This window comes from Erythranthe guttata, chromosome 11 (genome assembly GCF_056151865.1).
Source record: "Erythranthe guttata isolate IM_541 chromosome 11, IM_541, whole genome shotgun sequence".
Lineage (NCBI taxonomy): Eukaryota > Viridiplantae > Streptophyta > Magnoliopsida > Lamiales > Phrymaceae > Erythranthe > Erythranthe guttata.
The window spans coordinates 3,320,208-3,347,826 of NC_142543.1; the positions used below are offsets into that span (position 1 = coordinate 3,320,208).

Here is a 27,619-nt window from a genome sequence, read left to right on the forward strand (position 1 = left end):
TTAAATTTTAAATAGTATTTTATATCATTATTTATAAATATCAATACATGTCAAGGAAATAAATAAACCTTGTAGATGCTATAGATTTTAAATAACATTGTATTTATATATTATTAAATAAATAAATAAAAAGGATAAAATAACCTTCCTATAAATAAATCTTTTGACTAGAATTGGTACAATAGCACAAGAACTTGTCTTCCTAGACTTTGATTTCCTTGGACTGTATACTAAATGACATTATCACATCATTGCATGATCACTTGAACACAATTTTATTTTCCATTATCTGTTGTTTTAAAAAAAAATTACAAAACCAATTTCACCGAAATCGGGATTCTGACGACATGCTTCGTCGAAATCAAGGCAATGGAACCTTGAACATACGAACCATTTGTAATAAACTCTGTTCTGCTAAAGTAAACCTTGTACGTGAGCTGCTGCTTCACCTCCGTGAAGCTAAGTACTCTTGGCTCGACAGTTACATTCACTCCCGGAACACTCTCTATACTCGCATAGTAAGTCGATTTCGGCTCCCCAACATTCGTCACTGTCCGTGAATATCCATAGCCGGTATATCCAAGCACAACGGAAAACGAGGGGTAATTCAATTGCGCTTCCGGCACACCCGTGTATTCCGGTCCGCTGCAGTTGATCTTTCGGTTAACTATGGCTGCAACTTGTTTCTCTTCGTAGAGAAAACACAAGTACGAAATGTAGTCGCGGGTCGAAATATCGTAAACGAGGCCCGGATCCAAGGCCGCGGGCGGGTTCACATGTCCCGCCCCAACGGCAAACACGTCAGCGGTCCGATGCAGTTGGTCGAGAATCGGAATCTTGCCGAGGTTTGTCTGAGTGCTGGACGTCATTATTGCTGACTTCACCATCGCGGGAGACCAATCGGGATGCACGCTCTTGATAAGAGCCGCGACCCCACTCAGGTGCGGGCACGACATTGAAGTGCCCGAAACCATTTTTAAATTAGTTGTCTTGTTGTCGAATGTGGATACGGAGACAGACCAGCCTGCGAGAATGCTGGAACCGGGGCCGATAATATCAGGTTTCAGAATTCCGGGACTGACCAAATTGGGACCCCTAGACGAGAACGGTGTAACCATTGGAGCAGTCTTGTCCCCGATAGTTGTGCCTCTGAATGAGATAGCTGCAGTAGAGGTCGAAGAATTAGCACCTTCTATGTATGCTTTGATCTTTAGCCCGGCTTCGTAACTCACGAGCGTTGCAGGAAGTACGTGCGGTAAGGGTTCGGTGTAATAGCCGTGGGTCTCGTCATTCATCCCAATCATGGCGGCACCACCGGCATCTTTCACGGTTTCTCCATTGTCGTCCTCGCCCATCTCACACAAGACTACTTTCCCCTTTACGTCCAACGATTCGGACCCGGACCATGAACCGTACACGAGGGGCAAAAAATTTTCGGGCGAGCCATCATCTTTCAGCTGGTAAAGCGATTCACCTTCGTAAGCCTCCCCGTTTCCGAGAAGCACGGTTGCTTTTATCTTCCTGTCGGTGGTGCTGGCACCGACCGTGAGAATCCAAGGCGCCGTGTTGTACAACGACGAATTGCCAGGGCCGCCGTTTCCAGCCGAGCAGCTGACGAAAATGCCCCTCTCGATGGCGCTGAATGCGCCTATGGCAACGACGTCTTCGTAGAACGGAGTAGTATGAGTTACATCTCCTCCGAAAGAGATGGAAATGACATCGACGCCGTCCTCGATAGCCGCGTCCATTGCGGCCAATACGTCGCTGTCAAACATGGACTCTAGCGAACCGACCTTGTAGATAGCAAGGTGGGCGAGAGGAGCGATGCCGGAAGCGGTTCCATTGGCTTGGCCAGACACATTTGCGTTGGAGATGAAGTTTCCGGCGGCCGTGCTGGCTGTATGGGTCCCATGCCCGAAGGTGTCGATAGGCGGGCCCGGCAGATTGCTGGCAAAATTTCTCGCACCGATGAGCTTATTATTACACGTTAGAGTTCCGTTCAATTCACATTTTCCTTTCCATTTTGTAGGCGGTGGTGGCATTCCTTGGTCATTGAACGAGGGGTGGCCCGGTGTGATTCCGGAGTCTATCACACCGATAATCACACCCTTGCCGTAGTTTGATTCCGGCCACGCTCCGACGCCCTGGTGCAACCCCAAGAAGTTGGGACTGTGGGTCGTGTGGAAATGGTACTTCTTCTGCGGCCTTGCGTGCATAAATCCTTCTTTCTTCGCCATCTCTTCCACTTCGTCTGCCGATAATTTCGCTGCGAATCCTGTGATCACATTGCGGTACATGTGAACTATGCGAGACGAGGGCGTGTAATGATTGTTCGCGGCATCGGATGATGGCAGGAACGAACGGTACCATGTTTCGAGACTTGACGATGATAATCGTCCCGAAACTCCGTATTCTTCGGGCGGCGGCAAGTCGACATGGACAATGTAAGTTTGGTAGCTGGTATTTGCAGAAGAGGCTGAATGGAAATTGAAGATGAAAATGGCTGCAAGAAGGAAAAGGCTAGCCATTTTTTTAAGCTTGCTTCTGTTATGTTTGAATGATGGTTAATTGTGTGTGTGTGTGTGTGTATATATATAAATTAACTTTGGCTTGATAGGCTGATTAATGGCATAAATTAATACCAACACGAAATCAATGAAATTATTATAAACAAATTTGTTACAAATACAATTCGTCTAAGTATTAACATTTCTAGAATATAAGGTAGAACGTCCTTCTCCAATTTCACTTTGTCTATTTCACCTCAAATCGGTGTAAATAATATAAATTCCCTATTTTACAAGAGTTCGAATTCACAACGTATTGGCTGATTTTTCACAATAATGAGATTCCATTCACACTTGGAGCATTTAACTTATGGAAAAATTGCTGTTTTTTAAGCTCTCAAGTTTGTATTAATTTTACATTTTGCCCTTCATATTCACAAAAAAAAATATCTTTAGTCCGCCATGTTTCAAAAATTCAATATACGCTCAGAAGTTTCATAAAACAAGATCAGCTACTGTTGGAATGACTAGAGCTCAACTAATTCTGGGTTGGTAAGTTGGTATAAGATCCTAGAATCGCAGTCGCAATGTGAAAATTTCAATACCAATGACGGTTGATTCTTTACGGGCACCAGATCAAGGTCCGGTATCCTAACGAGCCGGGGCCCGAGGGATTTTTTTTTCTTGGCAATTTTTTTTTAAAAACGACAAATATTCCCGCCCGAAAGAAATAGTTATTTTCCAATTAGAATATAGCATTCAAAATCCAGTTATATATGTGTGAAACTTGGCGGAAATAATCAAGATTAAAGAAAGAAAAAAACACAATTAATCGAGTAGAAAGAATATTCTACAATATTGAGTTTCGCTATATTCAATAAGAATAACAAAAAGGGGGAGAAAAAGAAAAACCCTATGAATTGAATCAGTAAGGAAGCAGAGTTTCGAAACAATAAATCCCATCAAGCTCCCGTGCGAGCCTCGGCGCTCTAATACTCCGGCGATCTTCCGGCTTCTTCGTCGTCGGCATCAAAGAGGAATTGACGACGGTTTCAGCGGCGGCAGCCGCCGCCGCGCCGTGCTTGTTAGTATTGGGAGGCGGCGGAGCACAAGAAAAGCCGGCGACTTTCTGGCCGAAATAATAGTCGGCGGAAAGCGCCTCGAACGGGCTGAAAATCGACGTCGACATATCAGTAGAATTTGGGGGAAAGCAACAAAATTTGAGAAGATTTTTTTTTTTTTTTTTTTCTTTTGATGCGGTTATGATGCAGGAGAACTTGTGAATGAAGAGTTGGACACGTTAATTAGGGTATTTATAGGAGTAATAAATAGTGTATAATTGTATATAGTATTTTATTTATTCCCAAATTTCATAAGGAAATAAAATTATTTTCATTTAAATAGGTATTTGTTAAACAAAAATAATATATAAAAATAGTTGTTATATCAGTGTCTAGATTTACTCAGTGCACTTATATGATTGGCTCAGAGTTTCTTTATTATTTAAAAGAAAAGTGCATAATACTTCATTCCTATGTAATTTCACTTATTATTTAGTTTAATTTTTAATTTCTAGTTATTGAATTTGAATTATAATAAAGGATTTACATCTTCTAATTAAATTATCTCTCGTAACATCATTAGTTAAATAAAAGGACGACGTTTTATGTTTCTCTTTTCGTATACTATACTATGGTGTTGTTTGCAAGAACTTATTTAAAAGCAAAAGTTCGAGACTGTGAAGTAAGTAGATTCTAAGTACTTATTTTTATAAGTTTAGAGTATTTGTAAATATAGTGGAAAATCAACTTACATTGAAAATGCACATTGCTTTTATAATTACACCTTAAAGCATCTTATTTTAAAAAAAAACAAAAACTGATTTTACAAATACCAAAAAACAAATTATGAGATTAATAAAAACTTAAAAATCTATTTCTAAAAACGTTTGCAAATACCGATTATACCAATCGATCGGTTACAAAAATTGTAGGAGTTAATTAAACTAGTGGTGGAGAAGAATGTTAGGTCATCAAGTATATTGCTTTTTTATGGACCTCATATATTATTAAAATATTATTGTGTTATAACTTATAATAATATGGACCTCATAATCAAGTATGTTACTTCATTGATTATGGACCTCATATATAATGTGTTCTAATACTTATGAAGATGGACGTGCATAAATCAAAGTTTTCCTCAACTTATATTGAGTTTTTACCTAATTTGAGGGTTTTTTTTTTTTTTTTTAAATAAAATGTAAAATCAACATTTATAAAAGTGGTTATTTTTGTGTGTGAATAAAAATTACGAATTTTTTTGTGCTTTTGCAAATTCTCTTTTACAGTTGCTGGGTACCCTAACAATACTGGACCAATTTTAAATTTGACTGATTATATACATAATAAGGCAAAACAGAAAATCATAGTTCTGCATGAAACCTAGCATGAAATTAATTGAATCTGAAAATATGATAAATGAACAATAATTCAAACACAATTATTGGAGGGAATGTGATCTTTATTTCACTATGAATCAAGAAGTTCTTTCAATCAATACAAGAATATCAAAACTTCAAATTTCCCTCTCTCTCTCTCTCTCTCTCTCTCTCTCTCTCTCTCTCTCTCTCTCTCTCTCTCTCTTATGTTACAATCTATTGTCTCTCTCTCTTGATATAACCGAATACAACAACTCCGTCCTATTTATATCCTTTCGAGAAGTCAGTTTTCCTCCAAGTCTTCAGATCACATGCCTTGATCCTCCCTCAGTCGATCAATAAACTCCACCTCAACTTAATTGATTACATTGTTATCAGCATGTGCTCCATCCCACAGCATTCAAGTGTTAATTCAATTAATCGCTTAACTGACACTCCTTATATTCCTTAATTAGCATCACTATAATAATTCTCCGTATTAATATTGGCATGTTTTTAGTTTAAAAAGATCATCTATAAATTATATATATATATATATATACTCTAGTTACATTTATTTATATATTTTAAATATCTATAAAATAAATAAGGGTTGGTTACAAGGTTGAAATGTTTTTTCTAATGCATGAAATCTCAAGAATATATTTTTTTTTTTCTTAATGAATTTATTATTTTGCAACTCTTTTCTTTGGTCGTTTTACGTAACACATGGCATTCGCTAGCAAAATATTTGTCACTAAACTATGTTGGGATTTGATTTTCTAACATAGTCACATGCAACCAACATAATTATAAATTAGTGGTTCTCGTTTGTTATTACGTTGTTTGGTGAGCGATGATGAGTCATCATCATTTGGCATGTCACAAACACTTAAATTAGGTTTACATCTCTTCAACAACATCTGTCAAATAAATCAATCAATAAATAAATAATTCCACAAATTAGGAACCATAATTTTTTTTAGGGTAAATTACAAACACCCTCCTGAGGTATGGTCAAATTACAAAAACACCCCTCTTGTTTGAATAATTACAACCACCCCCCTCAACTCATCAAATTTAGTGGAATCTTCGAGATTATATGGAATATTATCACTTTTATACCCGTTTTATCCCATTCAAACTCTACATTATGAAGCAAGATGATCATAATATGTGATTTTTAGCTTGTATATATCAGTTTGTGGTGCATCGGAAACTGTATTTCTTACACAAAAAGAGTACAAACTAGATCACATTTCACGGAATCTAGATGACAATGTTGAATTTGGCACCATAAAGGTGGAGGTCTAAGAAAAAATCATAGTTGAGGGGGGTATATGTAATTATCCAAACAAGAGGGTTTTTTTTGTAATTTAACCATACCTCAGGGGGTGTTTGTAATTTACCCTTTTTTTAATACAAATTAATTTAATTTGTGTTACTTTCCCACATTTACCAAACGATTGAGTAAATAAACTATAACGAAATATGCCAATTCCTTATTAAAGAAGGTATCTATTACCCTAATAACCCTATACTAAATTTTAGTATTTTCATTTATTAAGCTAAACATTTATATATAAGTATTTTGTAAAATCTGTCACGACCAAATATTAGACAAAAGTTAACTGTTGAGGTTGGCATTTTAATTCCACGTGTAAATGTTCTTTTATTTATGCTAATGGCCCTTTCAAATATAATATTCTTTCACCAAAATAGAGTTCAACGTTGTTTGGAATCAATCAGCCATTGTCGATTTTATCCTGTTGCATTAATCAAATTATTTCAACTATAATTCCACCAAATAATTTGTTTATATTGAATAATTTTAAGGGTTCGAATCAATATCATAATTATTTGTTTATATCCACCGATTCCGATTTTGGAACGATAGTTTTCAATGCGAATATCGAAATTCCAACTTTCGATTTTTACGAAATTACTTGGATCAGAATTGAAATATACATGAATTTCGATTTTAGATCCAATTAAAGTTTCAAAAATAATTCCATTTTTTTTGCTTTTTTCCTGAATATTACAATTAAATTACCAATATTATTATTGGAAAATTCGGAACTCTGCCGGTTCCTATCCAAAAAATTTCAATTTTGGAAAAAGTTTTTGTGTTCCAATTTTTGAAATTCCGATTTCTGGTTTTTTTTTTTTATAACGAAATTGGAACTAGTTTTTCACTTTAAAAAAAATTCATAATTTTTCCGAAATAGGGCTAATTCTGATGCGATCCGTCCAATTTACACCCCTAATAACCACTATCGATCTCACATTTTCTTTCTCACGATTTGAATTTTTCTTCTCTCTTTCCTCCAAAGAACAACCACCCAATATCTCCTTCCTCCAAACGACCACCGCCGCTCCTCCATAATTGTATTCTCCTAAATAATTTGCGGTACCGATCGCGTTCGTGTTAGTATCTTGTTTGGATCGCACTTTGTGGTGGTTTGATTTTCTGAAACGAATATTGATACATAAGAACAGACAATTATAATTTTCATTGATTTTTTGAGGCGATTTTATGTATCAATATTCCTTAAAATAACATACAATTATAATTTTCATTTAGGTACCGAATTAAATGAACCTAAGAACATGGGAAATTGACAAATGTATGGCAAATTATGAACAAAGGAACATGTTTCTTTCTTTCGATTTCATTCAAAGGGATAAGATAATAAAGGTGGATATGATCCAAGCCACTTAAAAATAGCTTACAAAAACTTATGGAAAAAAATGAAATGAATGAAAAGGAAATCTAAAAGCGTGCCAACGATTTTGCCTCAAAAGATTGGGACCCATTTCGGCAGTTTTGCATGTTCAAATGGGACCCAATTATGATATTAAATTAATTGAATGACATTAAACTTAGATTAAATACAATTTGCACCCTTAAAGTATGACACTTGCCTTTCTGAAGTATATATCTCGTAAAACTTACCCCCTTAATTATCATAGAAATTGTCAGATTAAATTTTAAATGACACTCATACCCTTCGAATTATTATTTATTATTGGATGATTTTTTTAACTATCTAATTAGAAATAATAATTGAAAACGCTAATGCATTAATTTTTGTTTTAAAATCATCCCAATTTATTGAATGAAATAGTTTAAAGAAATAAGATTGATTCACATGTTTATAAGAAAATTCATTTACTTGCAATTTCAAATTTGCAGCTTGTACTGTTCAAAAAACAAAATTAATATATCATGCACCCACAATTATCGAAACTCGAAATCCAAAAAAAATCGATCATAGCCTTTTGAATGTACCTTTAACCTTAACAAATGAATTATAACCTTTATTTATACTGAATTTGTTAGGCTGAAATTGGGCCCAAACCTTAAACATTATTTGAAGATGATTGAACCTCTGTTGAAGTGGTCTTCAAACTTATGCTCGTGGCCCGGTAAATTAAGAAATTATAGGCACATTGAGCTGGTCCAATTAGACTTATCGTCGCGTCTTATAAAAAGTGAAAATATGTGTTTTCCATATTTGATATACGACATGCAATTTCTAATATATATATATATATATATATATATATATATAAGGAAATATTTTGTTTATTTTTACATCTAAAATAGTCAATAATAAAAATTAAATAATAAGAAGAAAAATTAAATAGTTCATATCGTGACAATTGTGTTAAGGTTTTCATAGGCCCACGCCATCTTAATAGTCTTTTCGATTCAAACAAACTGGTCCTCGTCGTGGAGGACCATTTCTTGGAAATTGATTGCAATTTAATTTACATATTATTCGATTTTATTATAATTTGATATTTAGTGATTTCTCATAGTTAACTTAATGTTAATATATTATTTAAATAATTAACTGAGATAACGAATCAAACCATTTGAAATTGACTTAATTCCACTTTGCACCCTTGAAATATACTATTTTGGCACTCTTGAAATAATTTAATAGTACTATGCACCCTCGAAACACAATATATCATGCATAATGCACCCCACATGAGTTTTTAAAGCTAATAAAGGTAATTTAATATTTTTAGTGGTATTTAAAAATTATATTTTATATCACAAAAAAATAGTTTACGAGAAAAAAAAATCTTTCAACTATTTCATTATCAAGTTACCTGAAAATCATACTTTCTTTCAAATATTTCTACCTAATATTTCCACCAATTATAATAAAAGATCTATCAATCGAATAATTTAGTGAGAAAAGTTTATTTGATTTTATTTTTTAAGAATTTTTTTTTCAATTATCCGGTGTGATTTTTATTTTTTTCGCACTTTGTGCGCTCAAAATTAGGTTGGAGGTTGAAGAAAATAACAATTTAATTTGTTATTTTGCACCCTGGAAAAAAAACTAATAAAAAATGAATTGTCTTTTATTATTCAATTTAGGGTGCATTGTGAATGATTTATTGTGTTTTGAGGGTGTAAAGTGCTATTATTGATTTTTAAGGGTGCAAAGGGCTAAAATTCTCAATTTCAAGGGTGCAAAGTGGGATTAAACCATTTGAAATTTGTAATAGGAGATGTTGAAATATCTAGGTGTCTAAATCTATAATCTACAACAAATTGTTAGAACCAAAATCTGGTAAGAAATCGAATCTGAAATGTGTTCTAATTTTAGTCAACAAAACTTTGTAAAGATTGTAATCCTTACTTTTAAGATTCAAAATAAAAAATGGGGTTAAACGCAAATTGCATACATGTACTATCACCACTATTGCATATATCTCCCTATACCATAAACCCATCGAGTCATGTTAAAGAATCTCTCTCTTTTCAAAGTTGACCGACCATTGCATTACATGTTGGACAATTTCGGACGAAAATACCCCTCTAATAAAAGGTGCATCTTTATTTCTCTCTTGTACTTAATTTACTCCAATTTTCTTTTTTTCACATTTCTTCCCTAATTTAATATTCTAACAACCAAAAAATTTCATCCAAAATTTCTAACAAAAAATTATATTCTGAAAATTATTTATAATTTCCTTTTAAATTTATGAAAGTTTGCAATTTTGTTCCCAATAAAAAAATTTCACCAAAAATTTATAAATTTCTTTTATTCTGGCTATTTTTTTTGTAAATTTTAAATATTATAATTTATTTTTTACTCCAAAATATGTCGATTGCTTCCCGTAGTCCTAATTCTCAAAATTCATGCATTCCATTCTTTTACATCTAAATACTATATGACATATTGTTCAAGAACCACTTCTCGATGAAACAGAAGTGGTAAGTAATACCCGCAAGGGTGGCCTAGCGGTTGGAAGCAAGGGAGCTTGGGTCAATTGACCCAAGTTCAAATCCCCTTGACAACGGTCGCTAGGTCGAGCTTGTCACACATGGTTAGCCTAGTGTGGTTTAAATCTCTCGTATGGTTTGCAAGCTATTATACGAGAGTGTAGGTTTACCCAGTGCACCTATATGGTTGGCTGCGGGTTCCTGCATTATCAAAAAAAAAAAAAAAAGAAGTGGTAAGTAATAAAGTAAAAAAAATGCATATAATTGTAAAGATAAAAAAAGTAATTACGCTACATAAACTAACCATGTTATAGATTTGATGGTTGACCGTTGAGTCGAGGGGCTACTTTATCGCATTTTGTAATACAGAGGAGTATAAATGATACTAATGATAATAAAGGGATATAATTTGTATTTAACCGAAATATGATTCGAAAATTTAAATCAGAATCTACAAAATTCAAAAATTGGGTGGCAAATTTGAAATATCAGTTAATAGGAAAATGGGAGAAAGCCCAACAGCGAGAGTGAAAATAGGGAATAATGGATAACCGGATAATCAAAGAAACTATGGAGGTGGGACCCATCCCCACCATTTCAGCCCACCATTCTCAATCTCTCTTACACCTTCTGAGATCTCTCTATAAATAAGTGTTGAAGATTTCTTTGCAAAGGCTTAGAGGATCTCACACTCACTCCCTCTCTCTCTAGAATCTTCTTCTTACTTTCTCTCTCTACACCAAAAAAAAGGCAATCAATCAATCAGTTGGACCACATCGAATATGGCTGGGCCAATTAAGTTTCTGTGTAGCTACGGCGGCCGGATTCTCCCCCGCTACCCTGACGGCAAGCTCCGTTATAACGGCGGCGAAACCCGCGTGCTCTCCGTCGACTCGTCCGTTTCATTTTCCGGTTAGTTCCCGTTTGCTTTGCACGTGTCAGTCGTGTGCCTTTTTTTTTTTTTTCCGGAAATGAAATGAAAGATCCTTTTTTTTGGGATTTTGTTTTTTTTTTTTTCTATTTATAGAATTGTTGGCGAAAATGGGTGAGATTTGTGGATCTACTGTGAATCTGAGGTGCCAATTGCCGGCGGAAGATCTCGACGCGCTTGTGTCGGTCACCTCCGACGAAGATCTCGCCCATCTTATTGAGGAATACGATTGCGCCGCCGCCGCGGCGGCGGCGCCGATCAAAATTAGGGCTTTTCTCTCCGCGCCCAAAGCCATTAACAAGGTGTCTCCGCCAAAATCGCCGTATTCATATTCCGCCGGCGGCGGCGGCGGCATGCCGCCTAGATGTCCGACATCGGCGGGGCGGCGATGCCTTCGGAGTGCAATACGGCTGGCGCCGGCGTACCCTGTTTTGAGCGGGAAAATTGGGGGAAGGATTCCGAATCAGTATAACAGTGGATCGAGAAATGGTTGCCTTGTTCATCTGATTCACAATGGGAACCAGTGGCAGTAGTAGATAATAATTATTATTCCGGTGAACCCTAGTTTACTTTTGGGAGTGAATTACAGTGGAAATCATCTACTAGTATAGAAAAGGAAAAATAAGAGGAAATATATTTAATTATATATATATAGGAAAAATAGTATTTTTATTTTTTATTTTTTATGTAAGATGCATATATATGTATAATATATATGTGTGTGGGGTAAATGAATGTATGTGTTGATTAAGAGGGGATCCATTTTTTGTAGATACCACTCTGCGAGGAAGATTAATATAAATTTTCCATGTTGATTTTCTTGATTTTGTGAATGATTTTGTTGATCAAGAGGGGATCCATCAATTGAAAGTAGGGATGGCAGCGAGAGCGGATACCTGCAAAAATATGAAATACCAGAACTATTACGGTCAATATATTTCAAGTTAGAACTATGTCAAATTCATTTAAAATTAATTTATAATATTCATTTAGCAATTAGTCAATATATTTCAAGTTAGAACTATGTCAAATTCATTTAAAAAATTAATTTATAATATTCATTTAGCAATTAGTATACGGATACCCACAATATTCATTTACCATTTAAATTATGTTCATTTATAATATCTCAAGATCTTGAAAGTATAAGTAATTAACTTAAGAAGTATGAACTTTACGGCATACAATTGATCGGAATGATATGTAACTTACATAATTGAGCAATTCATCAAGGTAAATTACGGCCACCCTCCAGTTGTAAGGTTAAATTACGAAAAAATTTCTCATACTTTGGTAATTACCACCACCCCTCAACTATGAATCTTCTTACACGTTAACCCTTGCAGCGTCAAATTCAGTAGAATACTAGAATCTTTTAGATTATGTGGAATGTTCTATAGTTTGTACCCGTTTTATTCCATTCGAGCTCCACATTTTGAAACGAGATGATCATAAGATGTGTCTCTTGGTTTGTAAATATCAAATTGTGGTGCATCAGAAGCTGCATTTTTGCACAAGACGAGTACAAACTAAAGAACTTTCCACGAAATCTAAAAGATTATGTTGAATTTGACACCATAAAAATGGATGATGTATAAGAATATTCATAGTTGGAGATTGGTTGTAATTACTCAAACATGAGGGGTGTTTTCGTAATTTACTCTTAGATGATTATAATTTACTCATTAAATAGTGAAATTATATACCTCTATGTTGTTTAATATTTTATTTAAAATTTTGGAACCAAAACAATACCAAACGTTTGTATTTCTTCTACCAAAATTATTAATCCTCTATTTATTTGATTGAACTATTGACAATGTGACAAATTAATCGTCGTTATCTCTTGAATATTGATCACGGAATATGTATATAAAAAAATATATCCAAATACTTCCCCCCATCTTATCTAAATTCCTTATTTTGTTTGCTTGTCCATAAAAGTGTCGATGTGCGTGTAATTAAAATGTAAATCACCTCTTTATTTAAACAAAAAAGAAAATGAGACAAGTAATAAAATAAATACATAATAATAGTGTTATTTAAGATATAAAGTTTTCAAAAAAAAATTGATATTTTCGAGAATCAAAAGGAATCGGAATTCAGAATCTAATACCCGCCCTGAAAAATCGAAAATAGGAATTTTTCAGATTCCAGAATGAAAAAAATATTGTACTAACACCAAGAATATTCGTATCGAAATCGACCAAAATCGAAAACACCATTTCATTTGTTTTCTCAAATGAACACACATATTATAATTAGTATATTTAATATATAAATAAAGAAAAAACCTTTTTTTAAATATAATTGAAGGAACAAGATGATTTTATATTGGGAAACCACAGTTTTCACCCCTCAAGTTTGAACCGATTTCACAGTTGGTCCCTTATATTAACAAGAACACATTTGTTCCCTCATGAAAATTAACAATGTTAGTCATTTTCGTCAATTTTCTGTTAAAATTAACGGAATTAAACATGTGCCCATCACTACCGTAACTGACCGATTAACGGTAAATTGACAGAAATCACAAAAAATATCAAATTATTGAAACATAAATGTATTTTCTGTGGACACGGTGGACCAAATGTGGAATTATTGCAAACTTGAGGGGTGAAAACTGTAAATTTCCCATTTTATATTATTTTTTTCCTGATTGTTGCCTGGCCCATGTATGTAATTTCCATGATCTGCAAATACCTCGTATACGACGTCGTCCCTTGCACCACCCCCCACCCCCACCCCCACCCCCACCCCCACCAAAAGTAAACGAGAAATGAAATTGAGAAGAAAAATCAACGATTTCATACTTGTATGATCAAACCTCCTCTACTACAAATACCAATTCCACAACTTCCCACAAATTCCCAATGTTGAATTATTCGTCTCGCATCTCTTTTCTCTGAAAATTTTCACAAATTATGGAGAAAAATACCGGCAAGGAGTTTGTGGAGGTTGAACTCAGCGACGGCGGCGTTGATAACGACGACAACGGCGGCGTCGACGAAGAAGTCGTTAGGGTTTTGAGAGAAGCCCTAACCGAAGGTAAGGTGATCCAAAGAGTTGACCTCTCCGGCCGCCACCTGAAATTTCTGCCGGAACCCTTCGGCAAGATTCACGCTTTGGTCGTTCTCAACGTATCCAATAATCAACTCGAGGTTTGTTTAATTTAATCCAATTTTTTTTTTAATTGTAAATTAGATGATTTTTTTTAATATTTGTTTTGGTTAAATGATGAAGTGAATTGGTTAATCAGCGAATTGGGGGTGATCTGGGAAGTATTTGTTTGTGTGTATGATTTTCGATTTATTCGATATGATTTTCGATTTATGCGAAGAGCTCTATTGATATTTTCATGAACTTTGTTACTTTAAACATGTTTTTTGTATTCAAACTTCGTATGCATGATTGTCGAAATCCGTTCGGATATGTGAATTTTTCGTTACAGGTTATTCCCGATTCGATCTCGGGGCTGCAGAAGCTAGAGGAGTTCAATGTTTCATCCAACCTTCTAGAAACCTTGCCAGATGGCATCGGCTTATTGGTCAACCTCAAGGTCATCAACGTATCGAGCAATAAACTGAAAAAACTCCCCGAAAGCATCGCCGGTTGCAGGTCTTTAATCGAGTTGGACGCAAGCTTCAACGACCTCATGTTTCTGCCGAAAACCTTCGGCTACGGATTAGTGAATCTCGAAAAGCTGTTTCTCCAGTTGAACAAACTAAGAGCACTCCCGAATTCAATCTGCGAAATGAAATCCTTGAAGAAATTAGACGCGCACTTCAATGCGATCCACGGTCTCCCGCACGCAATCGGCCGCCTCGTGAATCTCGAAATCTTGAACATGAGCAGCAATTTCAGCGACCTAACCGAAGTGCCCGACACGATCGGTGATTTGGTCAATTTAAGAGAGCTCGATTTAAGCAACAACCAACTCCGAGCTCTACCAGAGACGGTTTATCTTCTTCAGCGTTTGGATAAGCTGATCTTGGATCAGAATCCACTCGTAATCCCTCCGATAGAGATTGCGAATCAAGGGGTCGAAGCTGTAAAGGAGTACATGTTGAAGAGAAGGCTCGATATTTTGGAAGCTGAGCAGAAGCAGAGTTTGCTGCTCGCAGAAAAAGGAGAAGCTGACGTGGGGTGGGTTGCTTGGGGAACAAGCATGTTATACAACGTCTCGAATACTGTTGGAGGCTATGTCGGAGGAAACGCACCAAAGGATCCGTTTCTCGATCAACAGTTGTAAGTGGAGAATATATGTTTTTTGGTACGTTGCTTCATGTTTGTTGCTATATGTATTCGTATCCGAGTCTATTTCATAATTGCTGAATCAGGGTGTCTGTTGTACGAAACTGTTGTGTAGAATACGTTGTTTTTTGCATTTACCAGCAGACGAATAAAAATCTGATCTTTTTTGTTACTAAATTTGCGATTACCGGATGATTAATCTTTTGTCGACATCTTCGTGTTTCTTATTAAATGTATTGCCTGTGGGTCTATGTATAATTTCGGATTTCGGATTCTATTGTATGAAACTCTTGTGTAGATATGTGATTATATTTTTTTCCCCAGCGGAGCAATAAAAATTCCGTCTTTTTGGTTATAAAAATTTACGATTATCGGATACTCGTTCTTGTCGAGTTTTTATCCTCATTGGGTTTAAAAGCACTTAATCTAGAGAGACGAAGATCGAAAAATGAGCGATAAGATCATTTTTTACGACTGCAATTTATCTGAATACACAACAATTGGACTACGGACAGTGTGAACACCAACAAACCATTCCAACGCAGCCGATACCATTTCTTCCACATCAATCTTTCCACTTATAGAAGGTTCCACCCGTATATAATATTTCGAATTTTGCCTTGTTCATGCCTTGTACGGTGAATTCGGAAGCCCTACATTTGTGACCGTCCTTTTAAATATCTCCGAAAACGTTATTCCACTTGTTGCAGGTGAAGTTTTTGCCACCTTTGCAAGATCCTTCCCATTTCTTGGGAGGGGGCCGAGGCCCCCGCTGTTGAAACTAATGGAATAGGGCCAAAGCCCGGTTTCGATTACGCCGATGATTATGTCGCTCTCGATTGTGGGATTTCGACAGACATTTCGAGTGAATCCCATGATCTTCGTGTTTGTGGGTAATAAGTTGGAAAAATTGATACTACCTCTGCGTGACGTGATCATTGTGAATAACGGTGCTCGAGATGGGACGAGCGAAATGCAGGAAAATAGACGAAGAAAGTAATTAGCCATGGATGTAATTAAACAAAGCTTGGTGAATATTAACGCTACCATGCTCTTCTTGTGTTTGTAGAATAAATCCAATTGTTTGTTTACTCAAAAAAAAAAAAAAAAAAAAAATCCAATTGTTTGTAACTGTTATTAATACTTGGGATTAGGGTAAATTCCACTTTCCCCCTTTAATTTTGGCTGGATATTGCTTCACCCCTCCTACTCTCGATTGCATCGATTTGCCCCCTCGCTTGAAAAATTGTCTCAATGTGACCCTCGTCGTTAGTTTTCAGACTTTTGACCTTAACACCGTTTGGTCTAAGGTCTGAAAATTACAAAAAAACCATTCCTCCCAATTTTAATAATTATAAAAAAAAATTAAAAAAAAATGAGGCTATTTATTACCAGATTTTTTAACATTTCAATTTTTTTTGTTAATTGACAAGAATTTTTTTTATATAAAAAAGGGTAAATTCCACTTTCCCCCTTTGTACTTTGGTTGGATATCACTTTACCCCCTTATACTCTCAATTGCATCGATTTGCCCCATGTAATTGAAAAATTGTGTCAATGTGGCCCTCGCCGTTAGTTTTCAGACCTTTGACCTTAACACCGTCTGATTTAAGTCTGAAAACTACTAAAATGTCACCCCTCTAGTTTAAAAAAATAAAAAAATGAAAAATAAATAAATAAACAAAAAATAAAATAATAAAAAATTCCAGACAACGAGAAAAACATAGTCCACGATGCCAGCCACAATTTTTTTTAATTCTATTAATAATTATTTAAACTGGGAGGGGTGGCTTTTTTGTTATTTTCAAACTTAAATCAAACGGTGTTAAGATCAAAGGTCTGAAAACTAACGGAAATGGCCACATCGGGACAATTTTTCAAGTACAAGGGGGCAAATCGATGCAATTGAGAGTAGAAGAGGGTAAAGTGATATCGAGCCAAAGTACAAGGGGACAAATTGATGAATTGAGAGTAGGAGGGGTAAGGTGATATCGAACCAAAGTACAAGGGGGCAAATCGATGCAATTGAGAGTACAATAGGATAAAGTGATATCTAGCCAAAGTACAAGGGGTAAAGTGGAATTTACCCTAAAGAAAAATGAGGCTTTTAAAAAAAAAAGATATGTTTGCGTTTACCAATTACCATAAATAGGCGCGAGTTAGATGCATGCTACACTTGGTTATTGACACCAAGTGAATTTGAATCGTAGATTTGATTAAATCACTATCCATTAAGCTCAAATAAACATGTATGTATGTAAGATTTACGGATCAATTCCACTCAGTATAAATAATCAGGTGTAACATCTACTTTTCCTATAAACAACATATTGGAGGTAGGGAGCACGAAGTAGCACGATAATTTCGCATAAGAAATTTATAATAATTTATTTTAATTATTGTGACTAGATTAAATTGTATTTAACCAGATGAAACAATTGAGATGCTATAATCACTCCCTAGACAAATACTCACAATTATGTGTGATTATGCACAAATCAACGACTAATAATCGGCCAATATTTTTCACAAGATCTAGCAATCAAAATAAAATGGTTAGAGAAATACTCGCCGATTTGAAATATCAAATCTATCTAAACCTATTTTGAAATGGTAGAATTATTCTACCACTATAACCAGTTCTTCTCTACCTATATTTATATTTATCTCTCGTTAAATTCACCATATTTCCTGAACAAATCGGTAACTTTTTTTTTTCTGTGCAACCAAACCCTAGTACTCATGGATCGTCCAATCATTATCAAGGTAATAATTTTTTTTTTTTTTTTTTCTCTCTAATTCCACTTTCTACTGCTGATACTTTTTGATTTTGTTTTTGGTTTTTTTTTGCTATTTTTTATTTATAGTTTTTTTTTTATGTATATATTTTTTTGAAGTGTTCGATTTTTATGGTGATTTCAAAAGCTATAGCCACCATGGTTGTCTGCAACTTCATGTGTATACATTAATTTTTATTTTATTTTATTTACTTGTTAGCAATATATGTTCCCTTCGGTTTCATTTTTAAATTCAAATGTATGTTCGGTTTCGGTTTCGGTTTCGATTTTGCAAATCCCTAAGGCATTTTCCAGGAAAAAAAGAAAAGAAAAGGGCAAAGGAAAGATTTCGAAATCTTCGCTTGTTTTGCACATCAAGAAATTATTTGTAACAGCTTTTCTTAGTACAGGCACAAAACTTGAGAATTAATGCAGCCCTCGAAAAAAGCAATGCAGCGGGATGCGAATCACTTCCCGAATCGAATTCTTGTTCGTCACCCAACGAATGGGTCCTTTTAGAGAATTCATCATCTTGTACGGATTATGCTAATACAGAAGAAGCCTTCGAATCGGGTTATAGTAATAAAAGTTTTTTCACGAGAATCCGCAATAAGTTAGTCCGAAAATCAGCTTCTCTAGCTCGGAATAAACAAGTCGAACGTCCGTCCAAGAACCGAGACGGTGATAGCGTCTCGATGGATAATTCAGAATTAGCTAAAAAGTCCGACGAGGATCAACGTGTGAAATGTCCAAATTGCCCTCGAGACCTGGCTGGAGATTGTTCCAAGAACTGTGATGCAGTACCGTTGCCCCAACACTACGCTCGTAGACTTTTTAACTGTCGATTTTTGTTGGATTTGAATGAATCGAAGTTTACTACTGTGGCTCCGAACGAAAGGTTTAGCAAAAAAATGAGGCTGCTTAACAATGGTTCGAGACCGTGGTCTCGTAAGTCGAAGCTTGTGTGGGTTGATGGTGATCGATTAAGTGATGAAATCTCCGTCGAAATAGAGGTAAGAATTTTTTATTATTTTTTTTTTCGCTTTTTTTCGTAGTAATTGGCCTTAATTCCGATAAAAAAATCATCAGTTGATCCGATTGTTTTTCAAGATTCCGTTTGATGGCCGCCCCATTGGCTCAGAAATCGACTTGGTGGTAAATTTTAGAGCTCCGGAATTGCCAGGCGATTATATCTCCTTTTGGAATATGTCGTTGCCTAGTGGAGCGGCGTTCGGGGAGCAAATACCGATTCGAATTTGGGTAAAATTTGTTGGTTTTCACTGAACTATAGACATTAATTTTATCCTCTTTTGATTTTTTTTTTTTTTTTTTGTGCAGGTGTATGATCTACCGGAGATTGCGTAAAAAAAAAAAATATATATATATATATATATATATATATATATATATATATATATATATATATATATATATACACATTTATTGAATCGCAATTAATAATGTGTCTCCGTTGTGGTAGGATGTGTAAATAGAGACGTGATTTGAGTCGTCGAGGAAAATTGCATCCCGATAATTGCAAATAATTACGCAGATCATTGACTCTGTTATTTTTTTCATTCAATTTGAATTATTATTTTTTTGAATTTTTGATTGATTTTGGTGACATTGTTAAATGAGTGAGTCAAGTTTTATGAAGATGTTTCTCATTTAGTATTTCAAACATGTTTTTATAACCAAGTAGTCTCTTGTCCTTCAAAGAAAATGAAGACCGCGGTTTTTTATTTTTGGTTCGGTTTTTCGATTTGTGAATCGGTAGAAGAAGATTTCAAAATCTTTGCCCTTTTAGCAGACATCGTGGATTAAATCGACAAAAATTGAACCAAAAATTGGAAATTGCATCATTGTGCATTTTTTTTCCTAATAAAATTTATAGGACTTCCTTACAAGATTTTTCTTTCCCCATAAAATTTAAAGAACCAAATATATTATTGATATATCTAATTGGGCCAATTCAGTGGGCCTGCAAATTATTTACCTACTGGGTCACGAGCCAAATATTGAAGACCACTATCACCGAGGTCCAATCACCTTCAAGTAAGGTTTGGGCCCGACAATCTCAACTAAGCTATAAATAAATGTTTGAACTCATTCCTTAAGGTACACCTTATTATTTGAATAATACGATAATTCATGTTCTCTCAACAATTTCTACAATCCGCACGTCTGACTTGAGCGTCGGAGGGGTTTCCGCCGGATCAACCCCGGCCTAGTTCACGTGTTCTATCTTCGCAGGTATCTCAGGGCCATCTAGCACATGAGCAGTGATCCACTTTGCTCTCCCAGCTCAACTACTTGAGGTGATCTATTTTTAGCATTATCAATTACTAATTAAATAATTAAATCAGTAGGGATTTAATCCAATTCGATATAGAAAAGCAAACGAGGGCATTTGTGTACAAAATTGGTTTTTCTAATTGTTCCATATATTACGCCAAACAGAACATACATAACTATTTGTGGAGTGGAGTCAATAGTCCACTGGTAAAGACTTTAAAGTCAAGACATATATTCAATTAAAATCATAATTTCGTAGCATTTTCCTATCCTTTTTTCTCCATTTTATTCAAAGTCTCCGTTGACTCAATTAAGACTCATTGGCTAATAAATTCCACACTATCATTGTGTATATATTATTTTGTTTTATTGCAATTAATGCTCGCTAGTTATATCGAATTGCTAAAAGAACCACTCAACGTTATTTTATTGGTTAAATACCCCCAACAATTTAACTTTGTTAGCGCACAACCCCTAAACAGAGTACCAACTGGCAAAAAAAATTAAATTATAAAGGGATTTTACAAATAAAATAACATAGAATACTTTTTTTTATCAGTTCGATATAACACAGGGTACCAATTGCAATCTACTTTATATATATATTATATTATATTATATATATATATATATATATGAAGAGTTTATCAACATTAATATTGCATGTAGTCATGGTGAAAACTAATTGTTGTTACATTCTTGCATATGCAAAAGGCCTCCTACTACTATTAGTGGCTACATACTTCCAAACATCATATTGCCTAGCCTTAAATTCGACGACGGATCAATCGACTCTTCTCGTCTTCAAATCTCACATCGTTTCCGATCCATATCAAATACTTTCCGAAAATTGGACCGATTCAAGCTCCCCGTGCAGCTGGATTGGCGTCACATGCGGCTCACGCCGCCACCGCGACAGAGTCACTGCACTGGATATTTCCGGCATGAGCCTCTCCGGCACCATTCCACCGCAAATAGGAAACCTCTCATTCCTCGTGTCACTCAATCTCGGTGACAACCTTTTCAGCGGTGTTATTCCTCAACAACTATCCCTCCTCCGGAGATTGAAGTTTCTCTCTCTACAAAACAACGGTTTCACGGGTTTCGTCCCGAATTCTCTCTCTAACCTTTCGAATATACAAGTAGTAGATTTATCTACCAATTATCTGAAAGGGAATATCCCACGAGATTTGGGGAAGCTTCAAAATCTGCAGGCTTTGGCCATCCAAGACAATCATCTCTCGGGCGATATACCGTCAACCGTATTTAACCTCTCCAACTTGGAAATCTTGGCTTTCATGGGGAACGAATTGAGTGGTGGTCTACCAAGCGACATGTGCGTCAAACTTCCACTTCTTCGAGGAATTTACCTATCTCAAAATAAGTTGACCGGCGAAATCCCGTCAACACTATCTCAATGTTCGCAACTTCGAACTGTATATTTGACTTCCAACTCCATTAGTGGACATATACCAAAGGAAATCGGCAAGTTGAAATTTCTTCGAAACGTAGGTCTCGGAGGTAACAATTTAAACGGTACGTATTTCTATATAATTTTTCTATGTATAATAATACTATACGCACGTTCGATAACACTCGAAAATATTCCGAAAACTTTCTGCAGGCGTTATCCCGGAGGGGATCGGCAATCTTCAAAACCTGGTCGTGTTCGGAATTGAAAGAAATAGTATCACTGGTGCATTGCCCCTTGGTATTTTCAACATCCCTTCTCTGCAAGAATTATTCCTACACAATAATAAATTAACGGGCAACCTCCCAAGCGATATCGGCAATCTTACGAGCCTCAAAACTTTGCACCTCGCTTACAACAATTTAACAGGCACGTACGACTTATTGGAGATATTAATATCTTCAATACGACTCCTATAAATTTTTATTAACCTATATATATATATATATATATATATATATATATATATATATATATATATATATATATATATATATATATATATGACTTTCTCTGGTAGGTGTATTCTCAAATAGAAATAGTGGTAAAAGCTTAGGAAAAAAAACTCTTATTTCAACTAGGGGTGTTTCATCCGACCGAATCGAACTGAAAATTCGGTACGTGCCGAATACCTAACCGATAATTCGATTTTACAGAATGCCGAATAAATTATATATATATATATATATATATATATATATATATATATATATATATATATATATATATAGGTGATAATGATATCTATACTAAAATATATTATTTTAATACTACCAATTTATAAAAATAAATAAAAATTCAATGTTTTAAAAATATTTTTAATAAAGAAAATCGAAAATTCGGTTATTTACCGAACCAAACTGCATATTTCAATTCGGTAAACTGTATGAAATTTTGGCGTACAGTACCATTTTACTCTATATGATGATGCTATATAGCGATGACAACCAGTCCCACGGCTCGAGAGACTACCGGGAAAAACGAAATATGAAGCCCCTTGTATATTTTTTTTCCAAATAAATTAATCAACTTAATACATAAACTCAATAACTCAATTTTGATCACCAATAGAATAAGAAAAAGGAAATTTGAGTTAACTTTCTCTGGTCACCGATAGATGTTTTTTCTTCTTTCTTTCTAGACAATCACTCATGTAGTGGCCTTCTTTGTTGCAGTGCCAACACTTGTTGACACTATTGCATCTGACTTCCTTTGCAATAATTCCTTGGAATTAAGTGTTAGACTTTACTTCTGACATGGTAAGTGTTTGCTTCCCATACAGCATGGTGTCAACAAAATGCTCATAAGCTTTTGGAAGTGAAACACAGAAGAATAATAGCTTGGTCTTCTTCTTCAATCTTGATTCTCCATAGATTGAAAAACTTATCCAAATCAAACTTGCTTGAACTCATGTTGCAGATGTTGAATGACCATCTTAACCAAAAGCTTAAGCTTTTAGTTGAGATGGTCATTCAACATGGTATCAGAGCCAGGCCAAATGAAAGGTCCTGAGTTCGAATCCCACAGCCACCCATTTAAAAATATGACAAGTGCAAGGCTTCAAATGTAATTCGCCTGCACTTGAGGGGGCGTATTGGAGATATTAATATTAAATGATACATTTCACTAACAGCTTAAGCTTTTAGTTGAGATGGTCATTCAATATTTCACTAACAGCTTAAGCTTAAGCTTTTAGTTGAGATGGTCATTCAACAGCAGAAACCAGTTTGATCTTCTTCCGGCATGGTTCAGGATCGTTTTCTTGTTCAATTGATCTGAGATGATCTTCGTTTTGAATTAATTTAATTCAACAGATCTCCACGCTCCCCGCACCACTTGTTAAAGAATATTTGGCTTTTATGAATATTGTGTGAAAAAATGTGTTTGTGTGTGTAATAGAAACCAGAAACTTAAATCAAATAATGAACACCAAATTTACCGTGGTTCGACTCAATAAGAGCCTACATCCACCAAACGATCCAAGAACTATATATTTATTAAGAGATTTACAGGTTACAATCAATCCACAATAATCTAAGACTAATTCACGCAGTACACCAAGAACACAAACTAAAGAAAACCCTAAACTGTTTTTCTCTCTTCAAGTATGTATCTCTCTTGGTGATTCTATTGTCTCTCGAAATCTATCTTCCTTTGCGCATAGCTCAAGGTTTATATAGCATTTACAACGTCCTTGTAGCTCCTTGGATGACTAGGAAAGATTCCTGCTGCAACAAGAAAACTTACATGAGTTAGGAGACTTGCATGGGAAGTTTGTCTCACAAGGTAACTCCTAAGTTTTCCTTCTCAGCTTGCAATCTCTTCCGTTGGATCTTCGTCTTCTCTTGATTATATACTTCGGAAGTTGAATCATAGACCAACAATGACTTTCAGATGTTAAATCGGATCAAGAATCATAATCTAACATGTATTCCGAAAAATCGAAACTTTGGAATTCTAAATGAAGAATATTGTTTCATAATTGAAAAATATTAGGATCGTAATAGGAGGAATTCAGACATCTCGTTCCAATTTCTACCCCTAGTTATGATGCGTGTTTGTGTCTGATGAGTGCGAAAAAATGTGTAATTGGGCTAGGGGTACTCATTTGGTAAATCCGTACAGGAATTACCAAAATTCCAAAACTTCGAAAATACGCGCGGTTTACCGAATCGAACACTTTTAAAAAGTTTGAAGTAGCATGAGCTACAATTGATTTCTCCAAGGCCCAAGAAGTGGCCTTGCCCATCTTGGGCTTGGCCCGGCCCAAAAGAGAGAAATTTTACATAATTGAAATATATTTTGGCGGTTATTTTTAATTTAAATTTTCATTTTTTTTTTCTTTATTCATTTTCATTTACAGTGTGTTTAATTTTGAATAACTGACAGGAGGTTTGCCGCGGGAATTCGGGAAACTTCACCAATTGGAAGAACTATTATTACAGTTCAACACCCTCGCTGGTTTAATTCCATCGGAGCTCTTCAACATGACGAATCTCCGAATCCTCGCACTCGGAGCCAACGGTTTTTTCGGCGATCTTCCGACTAATTTATGTTCCTCGTTACCCGCTCTCGAACAACTCTACCTCAGTTTAGGTTACATGACCGGACCGATTCCCGAATCGGTCGGTAATTGTTCGAAACTCAAAAATCTAGAACTCAATTCCAACAAATTCACCGGCATTGTTCCTCAATCCCTCGGCAACCTAAGACTCCTCGAAACCCTCGGCCTCTTCGACAATAATCTCACGACCGAATCGTTTTCGTCGGAATTGAGCTTCATTTCTTCCCTGACGAATTGCAGATCTTTAAATCGTCTTGCGTTTGGGGATAATCCACTTGACGGCGTCATTCCACCTTCCGTCGGGAATTTATCGTCCTCGTTGCGAATGCTCCACGCCTCCAATTGTAAAATCAAGGGTGTTTTTCCGACAGAAATCGGCAATTTAAGCAACCTTGTGATTGTTTCTCTAGGCGGAAACGAGTTGTCCGGTAATATCCCAATTACTGTCGGATATCTGCATAAGCTTCAAGGTTTGTACCTATCGAGAAACAACATAAGAGGTTCCATTACAGAGGGTCTCTGTGATCTACAGAGCTTGTTTGAGTTATATTTAAGCCGAAATGAATTGTCGGGTCGAATACCCGAGTGTCTGGGAAACCTCACATCACTACGAAGTCTCGTTCTACACTCCAACATGCTGACTTCGAGCATACCGTCAAGTGTATGGCGCAACAAAGATTTGTTGGAACTAGACTTGTCGTCCAATTTCTTGAGTGGTTCTTTACCTCCAGAAATAGGTAATTTAGTGAAAGCAACTTTGATTGATCTAACGATGAATCGGTTGTCGAATTCTATCCCAACCACGGTAGGGAATTTAATATCTCTGACCGATCTATCTTTCGCGCATAATGGACTCGAAGGTTCGATTCCAATATCTATGGGGAGCATGGCGAGTTTGGTGAATCTAGACTTGTCTTATAATAACTTGTCCGGTTCAATCCCGAAGTCGTTGGAGGCGCTTCAATACCTCGACTACTTTAATATCTCTTTCAATGCTTTCAGAGGAGAAATCCCCACCGGCGGTCGTTTCGGTAACTTCACTATGGAGTCTTTTAAGGGTAACGAGGGATTGTGTGGAATTCCAAGGTTTCGTCTACCACTTTGCCGTAGTATTTCTAAAAACAATTCGAGGATGAAAAGAGCACGTTTTGCGTTATTTATTCTCTCCGGGGTTGTTGTATTTGTCATGCTCGTCTCTTTGGCCTTCATCCTCTTTGTAAGATACAGAAGAAAAGGTAGGGCGGTTACTGGAATTGACGGGACCGTGGCCATTGTACCGCAGAGGATTTCTTATTATGAACTGTTACAAGCGACCGAACGGTTCAATGAAACGAATTTGCTCGGGGTGGGGAGTTTCGGTTCTGTTTACAAAGGTGTGTTAAGAGATGGGAAAGTTTTGGCTGTAAAGGTGTTCAATTTGATGTCGTCAGAAGCTGCTTCGAAGAGCTTTGACGTGGAATGTGAGGTACTGCGTAACATTCGTCACAGAAATCTCGTAAAAGTTGTTAGCAGCTGCGCCAACGAGGATTTCAAGGCGTTGGTACTCGAATATATGCCGAAAGGAAACCTTGACAAATGGTTGTATTGTCACAACTATTGCTTGGATTTAACGCAAAGATTGAATATAATTATCGACGTTGCATCTGCATTGGAATATCTCCACCATGGCTATTTGACACCTATCGTGCACTGCGATCTCAAGCCCAACAATGTGTTGTTAGATGAAGAGATGGTTGCCCGTGTTTGCGATTTCGGGATTGCAAAATTATTGGGAGATGGCGAGAGCACGGTGCACACCGACACCCTGGCAACTATGGGTTACATCGCGCCGGGTGAGTATTTTTTTCCCTTCATCGATTAGATTACATTTTTTTAATATTTTTGTTCTTGTTCGTTCAACGTTATACAGAGTACGGTTCGGAAGGGCTAGTTTCGACGAAATGTGATGTATATAGTTACGGAGTGATGGTGATGGAAACATTCACAAGGAAGAAGCCGAGTGATGATATGTTTGTCAGGGGTTTGAGCTTGAAGAGTTGGGTTCAAAACTCGGTTGTTCGCGAGTCGTCGAGCGAAGTTATAGATCCCAACTTATTAAATCCCGAGAATCAACACTTTGAGAAACAGTTGCAATGTGTGTCTCTTATACTGGAGTTGGCTTTGAAGTGCTCGGCGGAATCTCCCGGGGATAGAATAAACATGAAAGAAGCCGTAGCGGAGTTAAAAAAAATCAAAGGTCGATTTTCCCGTATAATGCCGTTTAACGATGCGTAATCTTAAATCTTGTCCTGATGCAGCTTCAAACATTGTAAACTGATTATTTGTCTGCAATAAACTTTGTAATAAGAATATAGGGTATGAACTCATTAAGAATGTACTCATATTTTACAAGTGGTTTTGTATAAATTCACATAGTTTTTATTTTATTTTAAATTGCAAGTCCTATAGTTTATGATTAAATTGAAATTTAGTGAATTATTGGGGCAACTCATAGGGGTAGGAGGAGTAATTAATTCCTTCAACCCCCACCACCTTAACATAAATTCGATTTGTCTACTATACAATGTTGGATTGACCTATTAATTAGCTAATTATACAAGTTGATTATTATTAAGGTTAAATATCATTTTTAAAAATTAAGGTATTTTGA

At 35.8% G+C, this 27,619-nt stretch overlaps 5 protein-coding genes across 5 annotated transcripts; 4 read left to right on the plus strand and 1 right to left on the minus strand.

The window, feature by feature from the left end:
• Window positions 1-129: 129 nt before the first annotated feature.
• On the minus strand, window positions 130-3,435 carry LOC105958341 (subtilisin-like protease). The gene has a single exon (XM_012982348.2). It carries the CDS (start codon window positions 2,526-2,528, stop codon window positions 309-311), a length of 2,220 nt encoding a protein of 739 aa, XP_012837802.2. The 5' UTR covers window positions 2,529-3,435; the 3' UTR covers window positions 130-308.
• Window positions 3,436-10,683: 7,248 nt separating this feature from the next.
• On the plus strand, window positions 10,684-11,924 carry LOC105965469 (Octicosapeptide/Phox/Bem1p family protein). Its single transcript, XM_012990013.2, has 2 exons — window positions 10,684-11,089; window positions 11,205-11,924. The coding sequence occupies exons 1-2, from the start codon at window positions 10,960-10,962 to the stop codon at window positions 11,639-11,641; spliced, it is 567 nt and encodes a 188-aa protein (XP_012845467.2). The 5' UTR covers window positions 10,684-10,959; the 3' UTR covers window positions 11,642-11,924.
• Window positions 11,925-13,776: 1,852 nt separating this feature from the next.
• Window positions 13,777-15,539, plus strand: PIRL2 (plant intracellular ras group-related LRR 2). The gene is made up of 2 exons (XM_012990011.2): window positions 13,777-14,269; window positions 14,560-15,539. Exons 1-2 carry the CDS (start codon window positions 14,033-14,035, stop codon window positions 15,358-15,360), a joined length of 1,038 nt encoding a protein of 345 aa, XP_012845465.2. The 5' UTR covers window positions 13,777-14,032; the 3' UTR covers window positions 15,361-15,539.
• A 2,345-nt stretch (window positions 15,540-17,884) lies between these two features.
• LOC105965410 (uncharacterized) lies at window positions 17,885-19,743 on the plus strand. The gene is made up of 4 exons (XM_088825285.1): window positions 17,885-18,128; window positions 18,550-19,152; window positions 19,250-19,399; window positions 19,478-19,743. The coding sequence occupies exons 1-4, from the start codon at window positions 17,973-17,975 to the stop codon at window positions 19,502-19,504; spliced, it is 936 nt and encodes a 311-aa protein (XP_088681411.1). The 5' UTR covers window positions 17,885-17,972; the 3' UTR covers window positions 19,505-19,743.
• A 1,333-nt stretch (window positions 19,744-21,076) lies between these two features.
• LOC105965409 (uncharacterized) lies at window positions 21,077-27,395 on the plus strand. Its single transcript, XM_088825286.1, has 4 exons — window positions 21,077-21,970; window positions 22,059-22,274; window positions 24,795-26,801; window positions 26,879-27,395. The coding sequence occupies exons 1-4, from the start codon at window positions 21,106-21,108 to the stop codon at window positions 27,241-27,243; spliced, it is 3,453 nt and encodes a 1,150-aa protein (XP_088681412.1). The 5' UTR covers window positions 21,077-21,105; the 3' UTR covers window positions 27,244-27,395.
• Window positions 27,396-27,619: the final 224 nt, after the last annotated feature.

Coding starts and splice junctions, on each gene's coding strand:
- LOC105965469 (XM_012990013.2), top strand. CDS start 10,960: ATGGCTGGGCCAATTAAGTTTCTGTGTAGCTACGGCGGCCGGATTCTC. Junction 11,090..11,204: donor CTCGTCCGTTTCATTTTCCG/GTTAGTTCCCGT, acceptor TTCTATTTATAG/AATTGTTGGCGAAAATGGGT.
- LOC105965410 (XM_088825285.1), top strand. CDS start 17,973: ATGGTAGAATTATTCTACCACTATAACCAGTTCTTCTCTACCTATATT. Junction 18,129..18,549: donor ATCGTCCAATCATTATCAAG/GTAATAATTTTT, acceptor TTCTTAGTACAG/GCACAAAACTTGAGAATTAA. Junction 19,400..19,477: donor AAATACCGATTCGAATTTGG/GTAAAATTTGTT, acceptor TTTTTTGTGCAG/GTGTATGATCTACCGGAGAT.
- PIRL2 (XM_012990011.2), top strand. CDS start 14,033: ATGGAGAAAAATACCGGCAAGGAGTTTGTGGAGGTTGAACTCAGCGAC. Junction 14,270..14,559: donor TATCCAATAATCAACTCGAG/GTTTGTTTAATT, acceptor TTTTCGTTACAG/GTTATTCCCGATTCGATCTC.
- LOC105958341 (XM_012982348.2), bottom strand. CDS start 2,528: ATGGCTAGCCTTTTCCTTCTTGCAGCCATTTTCATCTTCAATTTCCAT.
- LOC105965409 (XM_088825286.1), top strand. CDS start 21,106: ATGGTGAAAACTAATTGTTGTTACATTCTTGCATATGCAAAAGGCCTC. Junction 21,971..22,058: donor CGGAGGTAACAATTTAAACG/GTACGTATTTCT, acceptor AACTTTCTGCAG/GCGTTATCCCGGAGGGGATC. Junction 26,802..26,878: donor TATGGGTTACATCGCGCCGG/GTGAGTATTTTT, acceptor AACGTTATACAG/AGTACGGTTCGGAAGGGCTA.